This window comes from Sabethes cyaneus, chromosome 1 (genome assembly GCF_943734655.1).
Source record: "Sabethes cyaneus chromosome 1, idSabCyanKW18_F2, whole genome shotgun sequence".
Classification (NCBI taxonomy): domain Eukaryota; kingdom Metazoa; phylum Arthropoda; class Insecta; order Diptera; family Culicidae; genus Sabethes; species Sabethes cyaneus.
The window spans coordinates 157,482,562-157,496,313 of NC_071353.1; the positions used below are offsets into that span (position 1 = coordinate 157,482,562).

General features: G+C 42.2%; 1 protein-coding gene across 2 annotated transcripts in view; it reads right to left on the reverse strand.

Moving 5' to 3' along the window:
* Positions 1–977: 977 nt before the first annotated feature.
* LOC128732989 (MAP kinase-activating death domain protein) overlaps positions 978–13,752 on the reverse strand; it is a 37,472-nt gene continuing 24,697 nt past the window's right edge. For both annotated transcript variants that reach the window (XM_053826504.1, XM_053826503.1), the window contains 4 exons: positions 13,559–13,726; positions 9,354–9,426; positions 9,214–9,260; positions 978–1,849 (listed from right to left, as the gene is read on the reverse strand). In XM_053826504.1, the coding sequence (XP_053682479.1) occupies positions 1,061–1,849; positions 9,214–9,260; positions 9,354–9,426; positions 13,559–13,726 (1,077 nt within the window). In that variant the 3' untranslated portion in view covers positions 978–1,060. The remainder of the gene's footprint in view (positions 1,850–9,213; positions 9,261–9,353; positions 9,427–13,558; positions 13,727–13,752) is intronic.

Consider the following 13,752-nt stretch of genomic DNA (forward strand, 5'->3'; position numbering starts at 1 on the left):
GAAACCAGCACCCGACCGACCGTAATACCGCCTGGGGGACAATGTTTGCCACCTTCTTTAATTGAGCGTCGCCAATTGACCACATTCTTCGGATCCGGCCACCGGTCACCGGCTACCGCGCGCACGCCGGTCGCCGCCATTCGTGAAACAGAAGGAAGCACGCACTGTGAAGGCGGGCAGACAGAGGCTACGCGCAGTACGCCACTATTTTTGCATCGTAACCTTCGCTGCGCGCCGCGAAATTGGACATCCCAGGGGTGGAGTGGCTAATTATATGCACCTGTCTGTCTGTCAGCCAATTCAAATACCAGTAAGTACTGGGTACTAAAAGAGTAGTGCTGTGATACAACTAAAAACAGTAACGCTTCGCGAGGCACACTCAGTGTTTACTCACAGTTTACTAGTTGTTATTGATATCATTTTATTCTTCTTATTCGCATTCCTAACCATCGTCCTGTATTTGCTTCCATCGTTAACAGTCTACCGTAAGCTATTCTCTAGTGACACGCCAACGTACGGCACGGCTACTAAACAGAGTTTAAAGCATTTTTATTAGCGTTTACCGCGAGGATCGCGGTCAATCGAAAACAACATGTATCACAAAAATTATTTGTAGTTCTGTTTTTTTTAGGTTAAAGCCTCTCTCTCTTGTAAGTGGGTAATAAATAGCGTTATTCTAATCACTCCGGCGGAATGGCTCGAACAGAAATTGGGAACAATTTTGTTTGGTTTTGGCAGAAACACAGACCAGAGCATGGTGCAAGCAACTAATAAAATAAAACCTACCTTAGATTCATTGCATTTTTTTTGCTGCTGCTGCTGCTGTTGCTGCTGGTAACGAACATTGATTGTATTGTAATTTTTAAACACTCTAATATGTTTACAATTCATTTGATAAGTTTGGTTTCTTCTATCTAAAACAAAAAGCCAACCTTGCACGGTTGATTGATACGCTTTTCTTCTATTAGTGTTTGGTTTTTTTTGCTGATGGTAACTTGTGTTATTGTAAACATTGTTGAAATTTTGACAGCATGCCCGAACGAACGCCTGCCTACTTGGTTTAGGATTTTCGGAAAGAGTTGCCAGCGAGTCGCTGCTCCCGGTGCGTTGCTCCCGGAGGGGATTGACTCTGCGGTGGAGAAGCGGCCGACGTTTGTCGCTTCAACTGCCGGAGGGGACTGCTGGCCATCGAACTGCTGGAAGGGATTTGGACCGATCCCGAGCGCTGACCGAGACCGATCCGCGGTGGGATAGCTGGCGGTGGACCCCGATTCGGTAGGGACGATTGCTGGGGGAGCCTGGACGCTTGGGGTAGCACCGGGGCTTTCATTTTGGGTGGTTCACTGGAGCCGGAGCTGGTGGATGTTGATGACGGAGCTGCTGTCGTCGGTACGGGTCGGGCTGGCAAAGATGGAGGCTGTTTTTGGGGAGCTGAAACTGGAGCAGTCGTTTGAGGTTTTTCGATCATTTGAGCTTGCGGTTGTTGTTGCTGCTGCTGCTGTTGAGATTTGCTGCTAGCGGATTGTTGTTGTTGAGAAACGGGTTTGCCGATGATTGTTTGAAGCTTTGGAGATGCTTGCGGTGGGAGATGCGTTTGCTGCACCCGCTGGTTGTTCTGGGTTGGCGGTTGAACAGGTTGCGTGGCAAGTTTAGCTGCCGGAGGGGCTTGATGCGTCACTTGCTGGTGATGATGTTGATTGGAGGCGGCGGTCGTCGTCACCGATGGCATCTGCTGCGCGCCAAGACTCGCTTGACCGGCTACGCTGATTGCCGGGTATTTCTTCTGCCATTCCTGCCCGGCGGCTACGTACGAGAACACGCACAGAACCGAATAGCAAATGTCGTCGGCCTTCGGAGAGGACAGATAGATAGATAACATTAGAAGCCGAGTTCATATTTTTATTCTTTTGCTGAGTGGTTTGGATGGACATGTAATTTGTCACGTAGGCCAATTTAGTGCTGATCATCCACGATCCACCATTAAACCGACTTTAATTCAAAAAAATGGGTGGAAAAGTTTTATTTAAAATATCCAATCAATAAGCTAAGGTTTCGAAATTCAGAACAGTTCATCTAGGGTTGCGAAAAATTCATTCAAGAGCAAAACAACATTCTCTGTCTACTTTGGAAACAACATAAATTAAACATAAACTACTTTAAATCAAAATGAAAGTGAAGGCAAACTGGAAATACAATTTTAGGACGTCAAAATGAATAAACAAAAGGAATAAATTCATAGAATTACAACGTAAACTTACGTTCAGAAGCGTAGAAAGTGTACAGAACAGAAACACAAATCGGTTCACACTTAACAGAAACACATTCTGGACGGAGGGGCGACACACACGCAGTTGAGAGCATGCAGGCAGGACCGTGGAAAGCGGCGAAAGTGTTCGGAAGCGCGCCGTCTATTGACCGGGCATTCCCGTCGATCTTTGCTGGTCCCGGAGAAGCTTCCTGGCGTGGCACACGGAGAACGTTCGGTGCAAACTTAGGGCGGCTTCGTTTGCCTATGTTTGGCGTGTGCGTGCGTGCGTGCACGTGGATGGTGGACGGTGGACAGTGAAACGGACCACGCCGCGAGACGGACGGAAGCGAGTCGGTTCGGACGTTGAGGGGGAAGCGTATACGTTCAGTTCAGTGTGTTTCGGTGCGGACGGGCCAAAGGAAGAAACGGAAGAAAATAAATCAACTCGAAATAAATAAAGAATGCACAGAATGCACGGAAGTCCTAGCAAGCGGTGCACCGCGCGGGGGTTGTTTGATATCAGTGTGCTGTTTTTTGTTCAATTGAAGCAAGCAGTGCAAATGGCGGTTAGTTAATGTATTATTTTAAGAAGAAATCCTAATCGACATTCTAGGAAAAGTCAGTTTAAAGCAATATTTTTTTGTATAAAAATTACACGCGTGGCCAAGCGATCTGAAGGACGTTAAATAGCTGGGCAATTTGTTAGCACATTAGCGTAATAATTCAATTGAACTATTTTAATGGCTGGGTCAAGAAGATCAATGCCAGGTGTTCACCGACAGTGCCATTTTACAATCGTAATTCTAGGACGGAACTTGATTTTTCTGTGGGAATCTATAAATCAAAATGCTGGAAGTTGGAGGGGTGAAAAAACGACAATTTTGGACGGCGTAATTTGGAGTCATGCTCCTAAAGGGTGTCCTGGGCCTGGCAGACTCAATAATCCCAGTGTTCTGAATCTTGTCACCGTAATTTATGTAAATTTGACTACGATGTTCCACATTACGTAATCTGCAACTATCCTGCGCCCTGCAGAAGCACAATTCTTGTAGACCGGTTATAGGTGTACTACTATTAAATAACCCCGGGGTCTAGCTATGTCCGTTAAAATGGCGTTAAAATGGGCGCTTTCGGATTAACTAGCTCAAATACAATTCTAGAGTACCACAAGGTTTAAATTTTCACTGTTCATCAATAAGTTTACTGCATTTCGTAAACCGCTTTTGGTGCTTTGAACTGGGTTGAATAGTATAAATCAGAACAGAATTTAAGCTAGAATTTGGGTACACTTTTTTTGCTATTTTTAACAAAAAAAACTTGAATCAAAAACCGCATTGTAGAAAGCATTTCGAAAGCCTTCCCAGTCGCATTTACACAGCCACCTCTCTTGTCTCTTGTGAGAACAGTTTGTTTCCGCGTGACGATTTGCCCTGCATCCAGGGAACTGTTCCATTTTTTGCGGGACCAAAAGATAGTGATAACCTGCCCAATATGGCCAATATGCATGGTGCTGCTTCAGTTATCACCAGACTGGAGTACAAACATCGGAGTCCCCCGGACACGCGTGGTATTTCTCAGCATTTGTTGTCAGAAAGTCAGAGGATTATGAACGAAAATCGATACCTTATTTTGTTGCAATTTGATATTGCAAATAGAACCAGTATTGCGAAGCCCGCACTCGTGTGCTGTGACATTCTCACACGCGCGTTCTCGAACTCTTACCCGTGTGTGTGTGTGTGTGTGTGAGCGAAGGCTTAAAGATGAAGAATAAAAGAAGGAATGAAGCAAAATCTTTATCTATTTATCCTAGCTAGCCGTTCATGCCCACTAGCTGTTGGCAGTGGTTTGCTTTGTGAGCGGGTTGTGCAGAAAGACGCTGCGAGGCTGCGCGTTCGTGAGTGTGTAGGTAGCAAAATGTATGCAAATGCATGTCAGTGGATTAAGCGTTGGATCCAGCTGTATCACTAAACGTGCACGAAGTGCATTTGTTTAGCAGAGATTTTAACTTTCGAACTAGTAGTAGCACTGCAGGTTTTGTCGAGATTCACCGAAAAGTCACCAAAACCGTAATTTAGTCTGAACATACGCACCAAACGTTCTATGTGCTAAGAACAGGCTTATTCTGAGAACAAGAAGCAACATACGCCAGAAAAAGCACGGTTCGCAAGTGGGGGTTCACCAAAACATTTAGAGAGTTTGCGAAAAATGGCGGACAGTATGATTCTCTTGCGTTCCGGCAGTTTTATATGAAACCTGGAGGATAAACGATGAGCGCAGACAGGCAAAGTCCAGCATTGAGCGGATACAAACCAAAGCGGCTAAGGCAGCAGCTCGTTAACGATACACCGAGCTGGAGGGATTCTTAAACTAATGAGGGAGAAAATGTCGCCATTAATCCAATGTAAATGTTACTGAGCAATTTTATGGACCAGCTAAATTATTGGCCTGAACACTTTGAACAACTCTTCTGAATCTCCACTATCATATGTAAACATAAACAATGGCACGTGACGCCCACAGTACGTCACATCTCAACAAAAAAATTTTTTGAAGAGAAGTTTGTTCAACCATTATACAGCTAATATTCAGTAAGCAAGCGCTTGTTAAGCAATTATTCAACAAAAATGTTTGTTGGGATTGACAGCATCAACTCTGATGAGGGGCGTCGTTAACTAAAATTGAAGTTCCAATCAAAGGTTTGAAGTCCAGCTGATAGACTGCATTTCAGTCGAGATACCCTAGTATTTTCATGCGCGGGGCCCTGTAACTGCAAGGTTACAGACTCTGCCTTGACAAGCCAGTGGTCGTGGGTTCGAAACTTAGTAGAATCAGGCCATTCGATGTTAAGTGACTTTAGCATGAGTTTATTCTCAGGCCCCTCCACGTCCTTCCTACTGCATTCTGCATTTACTAACAATGAAAGCCTCTTGCCAGGGCAAGTTATAAAAGTGGTACTTGCTTAAAGTGCGAATGAAGCCTCTTGTTCAAGGGCAAATTATAGCTTGTTCCGCTTCCTGGTTCTAGGAACGAGATTGGTAATGCATAAGTAGTAAGGAACACGTACATACACACATACACACCCTCACTCTCTGCTGAACTCTGCTTTACCGACCATGAAGCCTTTAGCCGGGAATGGTTATAAGAATGACACTTGCTCGAGGTGCGAATGAAGCCTCTTGTCCAAGGACAATTTGTAACTAGTCTCCGCACTTCCTGGCTCTAGAGCTACATTGGTTGAAAAGTAGTAAGAAGCGTAGAGGGAAAAAGGGGTGAAAACACACCGACACTTTAAGCACGGATAATAAGCAGTTCGCTCACTCTATAGCGATACTGCAATAACAATAAAGTGCGGAACAACACCTGGATAAGATCACAATAGATCAAAATGCTGGTCGTAGTGATAATATCCACACACACAAAAAAAATTCATGCGCATTCTCAAATATGCCTTTCTAAATATCCGGAAAATCGCGACATTTCCGGTGAACTGGATGCAGGGCATCTTAATAAAAATCCTTAAAAAACGAAACCTATCTGTGAACTGACATGGCATCATGTTTCTCTGTATCATTCTCAAAAAATACTGCAAGGTCTTAATCGGATCCAGAACAGAATTGATGCTACTCTCCGGGGCAGCAAATTTTTTGCTTCGCAAAGTTCTGTATTATGTTGGAGAAAATCAAAAAAAATCCAGGTCTTTCTTTAATGGTTTCCAGATAGTACACTAAATCGAGGAACCCTCTAGAGACTTCACGATTTGGCCAACGGCATTCTCTTGTACTCCTAACCACAATTTGATATGCAGAGCAAATGCGATGATCATTCTAATAGCTCAAAGGCAGCAGGTCTCAAAGTCAACGTCGCAAAATCAACAGAAGTTAATCTAGGAATACCCTTGAAAGATAGTAATATCTCAGCACCTAATCTCCAGAAAGTCAAATAAGAAATCAGGTTACTGAAGGCCAACATAGCCGCCGGTATGGACCGCCTAACTACAGAGCCTTATAAACATTATTGTCGAGAAATGCTGACAACGGCTTGAATGCTGCAAGTATCGCGACAAAAGGCTGGCAAACACCGCCTACAAGGCACTTTCCTAGATCCAGTTGGACCAGCTGTCACCGTTAGCACAAGGTGTTGTAGGGCGAACTTCATGGGAACTCTGCACTGTGCCACTGCAGATCAAATTTTTACTCTCCGACAGATCTTGCAGAAATGTCAGGAGTATAAGGTACCCACGCATCACATCTTTACTGACTTCAAAGCAGCATACGATACAGTAGATCGACATGGTTTTCCGGATAACCTGGCGCTTCTGTTCAGAGCTACACTGTTCGTGCGGGGGACACTCTCGAATCTTCGAAATGCGGTAAGGCTTGAGACAATGTGACGGCTTATCCCGCATGTTGGTCAACATCGCTCATGATGGCGTGATTCGAACGAATTTCCTCCAAAATTAACCAACTTCTAAGCTTCGCAGATGACTTTAATTTGCCAGGAACTTGAAGCCGTGACGCTGCCCACCGAGGACATACGCTCCCTCGCCGTGTTCGAGCGGAAGTTGCTGCAGACAAATTGGTGGAGTACAAACATAAAAGTGGAGAGTGGTGGAGGTGTATGAATCACGAGCTACATGTAAAGCTAGGAGAAATTCCTAACGTTTATCTGGCGAAAGTCGGCTACGATGGGCCGGACGCGTCGTAAGGACGCCGGACGACAGTGCGATGAGAACGGTTCACTTCAACAACCCTACCGGCGCGGCACCAGCAACAGAGGGATCTAACGTGCAAGATGGCAAGATGGCTGCAATATGCAACACCAGATCGAAAGCAACTTGTGACTTCTGGGACGCCTGGGAAATTGGCGACGTGTGGCTCAAGATCGAGTTGAACGGAGACGATTACTTAAAACGCTACAAGCCACCCCAACTGTATGCTGCTGTATGTCGACGACAATTCAAACCTGAAATTTTAGGCCTACGGTGCGTATCGGCGAAGATAACGCGCAAGCTGCAGATTTTCGTAAACCGCTGATAGCGATACATCATTCGGACTTGGTAGCTTCACGCTTGGATCTGCAATTCGGAACTTAAGCGCCAACGCCGAAAAGTAACGGGGGTTCGGAAGCATAGATAGAAGTAAAGGGGGACATATTTCGAGAAGAACTTTTATCTATCGTATAAACGCCCAGGTGTTTTTGTCTGTATCCCGCACTTCGTTCTTTTTGCAGTATCGCTGCGGAGTGAGCGAATTGCTTATCGTGCTAAGTGTCGATCTTTTCATCTTTTTATCCTTTACTTTAGCACTACTTTTCATATAAGGTCGTTCTCTAGAACCACGAAGTGCGGAGACTAGTAAAAGTTTGCTTGATTACGCACCTCGAGCCAGTACCATTCTTATAACTTGCTCTGGCAAAAGGCTTCATTGGTGGTAAATGCAGAACTTATTATCAATGAAGACTGCTAAAGTCACTTAACATCAAATGGTTTGATAATACTAAGTTTGGAACCCATGACTCATTCCCATGGCAGACTCGGTAACCTTACGTCTGCAGGTATCAACATCTGTAGTTCGAGCAGTACGTTCGTTACAAACCTGTGGAAGATTTCTGTCTTACAGCAGTCCTCCAGCACCATTAAACAGCTGTTAACAGTGTAGCGAAGAACGCAGCGTGGGCATTAATGCTGCGCAGGGCCACCCATCAGAATGTAGAGCGATAACAAATAAAATTGACGGTAGCAAACCCGATTCTTCCAGGAGAGGAAATGCGACCAGGAGGTGAAGACGTGCAAAGAACCTAAGAAGCTGTACCGTTCTCTTCCCATGATACACGGAAATTCCATCAAAGCGTGCCGCGGGCGGACTGAAATGTGTAGAGATAAGGATGCAAGTATTTTGACAGACGACTATGCGCTTATTGAAAGGTGGAAGTAGCACTAGGTGGAGTGGCGTGCAGGGGAAACACCGCGATAGTGAAAGAAGTGACTTTATCGGTGAGATGTGTCACCCTCATCGGTAAGCAAAGTCGAAGAAACTAAAGAAAGGATAGCCCCGGACAAACTGGTCAGTTGCTTGCATCGATTGATTGTTAAGATTTAGGAAACGGACCGACTACCTGGGAAGTCGAAGGAAGGGGTTATGTTTTCTATCTATAGGAAAGACGGCAAACTAGATTGGATTGTAAGAATCCTAAATACCGCTTGCAAAGTAATTTTCTAAACCATCATCTTCCATCCACTGTCGGCACTAGCCAATAGATTCGTGGGAAATTATCAGGCTGACTTCGCGAAAGGTCGGTTTACAACAGACCGAATCGTTACCTTACAACAGTTCTTCCAAAAAAACTCCAGTAAACTAATTTCAAAGCTGCATATGATAGTGTAAATCGATAAGAGCTATAGAAAATTTTCAATGAAAATGGTTTTCCGGAGAAGCTGACCAGATTTATAATGGCTACGATAGATAGAACTCAGTGCTGTGTGAGAATTTTTGATGGACTATGTTGGTTCACATGGCAAGATCTGGCGATAACCGTTGAGCGCTCGGATATAAAGGTTATGGATCGATGTCGGGGCAATTCACCAAGAAAGTAAAGAAAAAGTTAAAGTTTTGCCACAAGAGATGATCATTAAACCACTGTTGCAGGGACTTTCTGGCATACATAAAAGTAAAGAAAAGTTATTGTTACGTAGTAATGATTTTCTTGAAAATTGCCGAGAAACAAACCGTCTTTAAAGAGCTCCGAGCTAGCTACTGTGTCAGTTTGCATATTTGACGGCTGGTTAAATGGCAACGTACATAATATAAATTATATAGTTAAATCAAAATAACACATGACAACAACGCAGAGATATGAAAAACGGTTCGAAAAAGAAGAAAAATTACAGCCAAAAAATGCCATGCATATCTAAAATCTGATCCACAATAAAATGGTAAATAGCAAAAAAAGTTCCTCAGAATACTCACCAAATTGGACTGGAACTTCCGCTGGATCAACTGGCGAGTTTTAGGATCTGAAATACAAAACATAACAATGGATAAGAGAAGAGAAAAGCAAAACAGCCCAAAGTAAAGCTGTGGCATTTCTGTCGTGTCGTCACACTTACTGTACTCCTCCAGTATGAAAACTCCTCCCTTTTGGGTGAAACACTTTTTGATATGCTCCAGCCGGATGAAAAACTGTGTGTCGTTTCGTTGGAAAACGGTATAGGGAAAGAATAAGAAAAATGGAAAGAAAGAAAAAAATGGAAACAAACCAAATGGTTGCATTATTTTCCATGGCAAGCCTAGCTGTCATCACGGACGTCAAAATTAAAGCTGCTTGTGGTTGGGTGTGTGGGTGTGTGTGTGTGCTTTGCATGTAATTTTTCGGTTAGTGTGTGAGAACAAAAGCGAATAGGTCTATTGGTGTGTAAGTGTTTGTGAGTGTGTGTGTGTGTGTGTTTTGGTTTGTCCCATTCGGCCGTTTATGTCACTGTGAAGTGCTGCACTATTGGTTTCTGGTGAGTACAATATCATACATAAAAATTTACATTAGTTTGAAGACAGATAGGGCGTTTGTGTTTATCTTTTTTTTTGTGCCAGACAATTCTTATTTTGGAGGTTAAGGTTACTTCTATCGGTGACGTATCGGAAATGTTTACTTTCTACGCTGCTACAGGCAAAGCGCAAGCAGAAATGTAGCGTCTAGGGGCAGTTAGTTTTTTGTTTTCTGCTTAAGTTTTCACTTTTTTTTCGTTGGCTGAAACACAAGGCACTACACAACCAAAAAAAAAAAGAAATATACAGTATAAGCAAATCAGCTGGCTACGGAAATGTTGTGAACTAAATACTTTTATTTATAGTAGCATCAAATCAGGCAAGATACGCTTAAAGCTAGATGAAAGCTCAGTGTTTAAGGCAACGTTTTCCAATGCTCTACCAAGGTTAGTTATGCTTTACATTCGGCAAGGCGTGAGTGTGGAGAGTAGTGGTACTACAAAATAAACTGGTCTATTGTTTTTTTTTTTTTGGTTTTGGTTTGTCGATTTGCAATCTCCGGATTCGGGTGCTCATATGTATACTCATGAATAATTCGATAATAGTTCCGCAAATTCGACAGCGGGTTCTCTTCGGCTGTGTTGTTGTATTCATTGAGTTAAAAATTTGATCAAATTAGCAATACAAAACAAGTACTTGTGAGATGGTCTCTAAACGAAAGAACGAAATCAAAAATTTGGTCATCTGACAGGTGAATGAAAACGACAAGAGCGACAAGACAATCAATCGGTCGAGACTGCGACATCGTCGTGAATGTACGTAGTAAACGCAGTGAAGAGTACGCAACTAAAGAGTTTTTTTTGTTTTGTTGTTGGCGAGAGGAAGGGTTTTTTTTGGTGTCGGGTCTCTAACACACTGGGGGAGGTGCCTTTTCTGTGGGGGTATGGGATTTTTCTCTCGCTCAAAACAAGTCTCTCTACCACTGTTTCCAGGGTTTTATCATGCGCTAAATGAAGGGTGTGATAGGCTACACGTTGCAGAAACTCAAAAGTGGGAACACTACAAATGATGTTTCGATGAAAAATGGGTGGATAAATATGGTAAGCAGATGTCACCTATTATAGTTTAATTGTCTAATTTGGAATTGCTTCCGCAGCGCAGGTTTCGCTTGCTACCGACACACCGCCTACGTTGATTAGTTTGTGTCCTACTGCGACAGACGCTCTATAGTTTATATACAAAGTAGTAGTGTAGAAACAGAAGAAAACATAAACGAAAATAGTGAAACAGTTCGGAGAAGCCTGTAAAACTACAGAAAAACCACACTATATTTCGAATGCAGTTTGCAATTTCACTTTCGTACTTTTCTAGTTTTTACAAACTAACTGAAAAATCAAACATCTAGCTTTAGGTACTGTTACAGTTCTATGGATAGAGAGTGAGAGAGAGAGTATAAACCAAACGCAAAAGGATGAAAATCTACAGAACCAAACCAAAAAATCGCTAAAGTTAACTACGAACAACTACGACTTTTTCGGTACGAATCAAAAAACCAATCAATAAAAACCAAAAAGTTTTACAAAAACTTTCCGTTGGTAGAAAACTAAATAATCTACCGCTTCAGTTTTTACCAGAAGGTTAAGGAACCAAATATCGTGTGAAAGATCGCTAACACTTGAAAGTAGAAGGTAGGTACGCTCTAAAAAAACAAAGTTTTTTTTGTTTACTTTTACTGCTTCAATCAAATCGGTTTGATGTTTCGATTCTAATAAAGGGACAGTAGTAGTAGTAGTAGTGTGTATCTCGGCAACAGAGAAAACCAAAAATGTTCAAAAAAGCTTCAATCCGATACACAAAAGTTTTGCAACAACCATTACGCTCTAATAAGGATATCGACTTTCAAACGTTTATTTATTTGCATCGGGTTTTTGATAGGTTTTATTTTTTTTTGTGTAGATGTGTGGTGTAGTTTGAAGGTTACAGATTTTTTGTTGTTGGCTTAAAAGTAACTAGTAAGAAAAAATTGAATCAAACTGTACCTCAAAGTCCTTTCATCCGCAATGCAAATGCATTATTTTTTTAGTCGTTTGATCGAATGACAGGTTAGGTTTGTTTTTTTTTGTACGATGCCATTTTGTTTTCGAGTTTTCGAGATCGGAAGCAAATTGGGTTTGGCGGTTTTTGTTTTTTTTTTGTTTGTTTCGGGTTTCGCCGCAAACGTCATAAATCGCCGCCCGCCGCAACGGGGGGTGCGACGTTTCGTGTTTTGGTTTTTCATTCAGTTTTTTTTTTGTTTGATTGTTTTTGTTTTGCGACAACAGATGGCATTGATTTTGTTTTAATCGACAGTAAACAGATGGAATAAAAGAGAAAAAGAAAACGGAAAACATGATTAGTATCTTTCGGGTCGTTTTCAGAGTTCAGCGTAGAATTGGTTTCGCTAATTTCAAAACAGATAGATCGAAAACAAAACCAAAGAAAAAACGGAAAAGCTAGCTTTTTTACGGCTAAGGAGAGGACGGTATCCGTAATCAAACGTGAGAAGAAAAACCAGAACGCAACTTAGGGGAGGAACTGAAAACGAAACTAATAATAGAAACACTCCAGGACCATCTCAAAAGTTGATTTGTTTTACGACCGGCTCCGAACCCCGGTTCAGATTGTTGTTAAGGCTGTTTTCTGTGCATGTTTCGAGGCAACACTAATGTTTGCATAAATGCAGTAGTTGAATTTTCCGAACAAAAAAAGTATCAACGAAAAACGAAATCATTCTTAAAGGAACCGAAACGGAACATAAACCAACAATGGACTAACTTTTCCTATGAGTAGTGTCAGCGAGGCTGTGCCTACTGTGATTTTTTTTCTGAGCTGCTGTAATATGACAGTGAAATTTTGGAACGAAAAAAAGAAACTCCGAACCACATCTTCTTCATCATTGAATGAGAGTGTTGCCAATTATGATTTATATTCTGCTGTCATGATGCTGAACGATTGGCGCTTAGTTGGCAAGAGGAACGAACGGACTTTTCTACGCTAGATTAATGGATGCTCTATTCTGTTAGTTTAGGACTAGAACCGTGGAATAATTTTTCGATGTCAGTTTTGAGGGACAAAACATCGACTAATCTAGATACCAAGTGTAATTAGTGAGGAGAAAAAAAGTAGAATAATGGAAGATGTTGGAAAAAGGTTAATGTAAAGTTACGGTTTTAAAATCAACGGTGACAGAAATGAACATCGAAGCTTTTTACAAGTTTCGGCTTATCGAGGTACCACCGGAACCGAATGCCGATAAGCCGAATGTTTTTAGTCAAGCATGCATGGCGCGAAACCTAATGGATGATTCGTTAATAAACAAGAATGACGTGTGTGTGTGTGACACCATGTTATTAATTTCATGCGAGCTTTGGTTTCCATCTGATTCGCCGCTGCTAATGGGTCGAACTTCAAATTGGAAAAACTTTCAACTTTTCTGCAGACGCCCTTTTCAAAAAAAAGAAGGCTTGGCATTTAGTCTGTCACTTTGACTTATAGATGGCAAGTATGAGTTTGACGTTTGGCAACTCATTTTGCTTAGCTGAATAACAATTTGCGGTTCAGCTGAATAACAGTTTTTTAGGTTAAGAATCGTTCTTACTAGTATAGTTATAAGTAATAAGATGAGTATTTTAGACACAGTTACCACTGATCAGATACGTAAATGGTGAAATCAAGAATAGCCATTACAGAGAAGATAAAGATAAGATATATATCGTAAGAAGGACTATAAGAGAGTATAATAAAAACAAACTTCGAAAAGGAAACAGTGAATACAGAGCTTGGTTGACCCTACCTTGCTATTGGCAAACAAAAGTCCTACTCCCTCGAGACAGATCTGCATTAGTCCTCCTTCGCCGGTGTTCAGATCCTGCACCGGAAACTCACCGCCCAGCTCCGGCCCTTGGCCGGTGCAACCTCCTCGTTCCATTGCCTCTTTGATAGCGGTATACAACTCCTTGCACTGCAACAACCAAGCCAATAAATTGT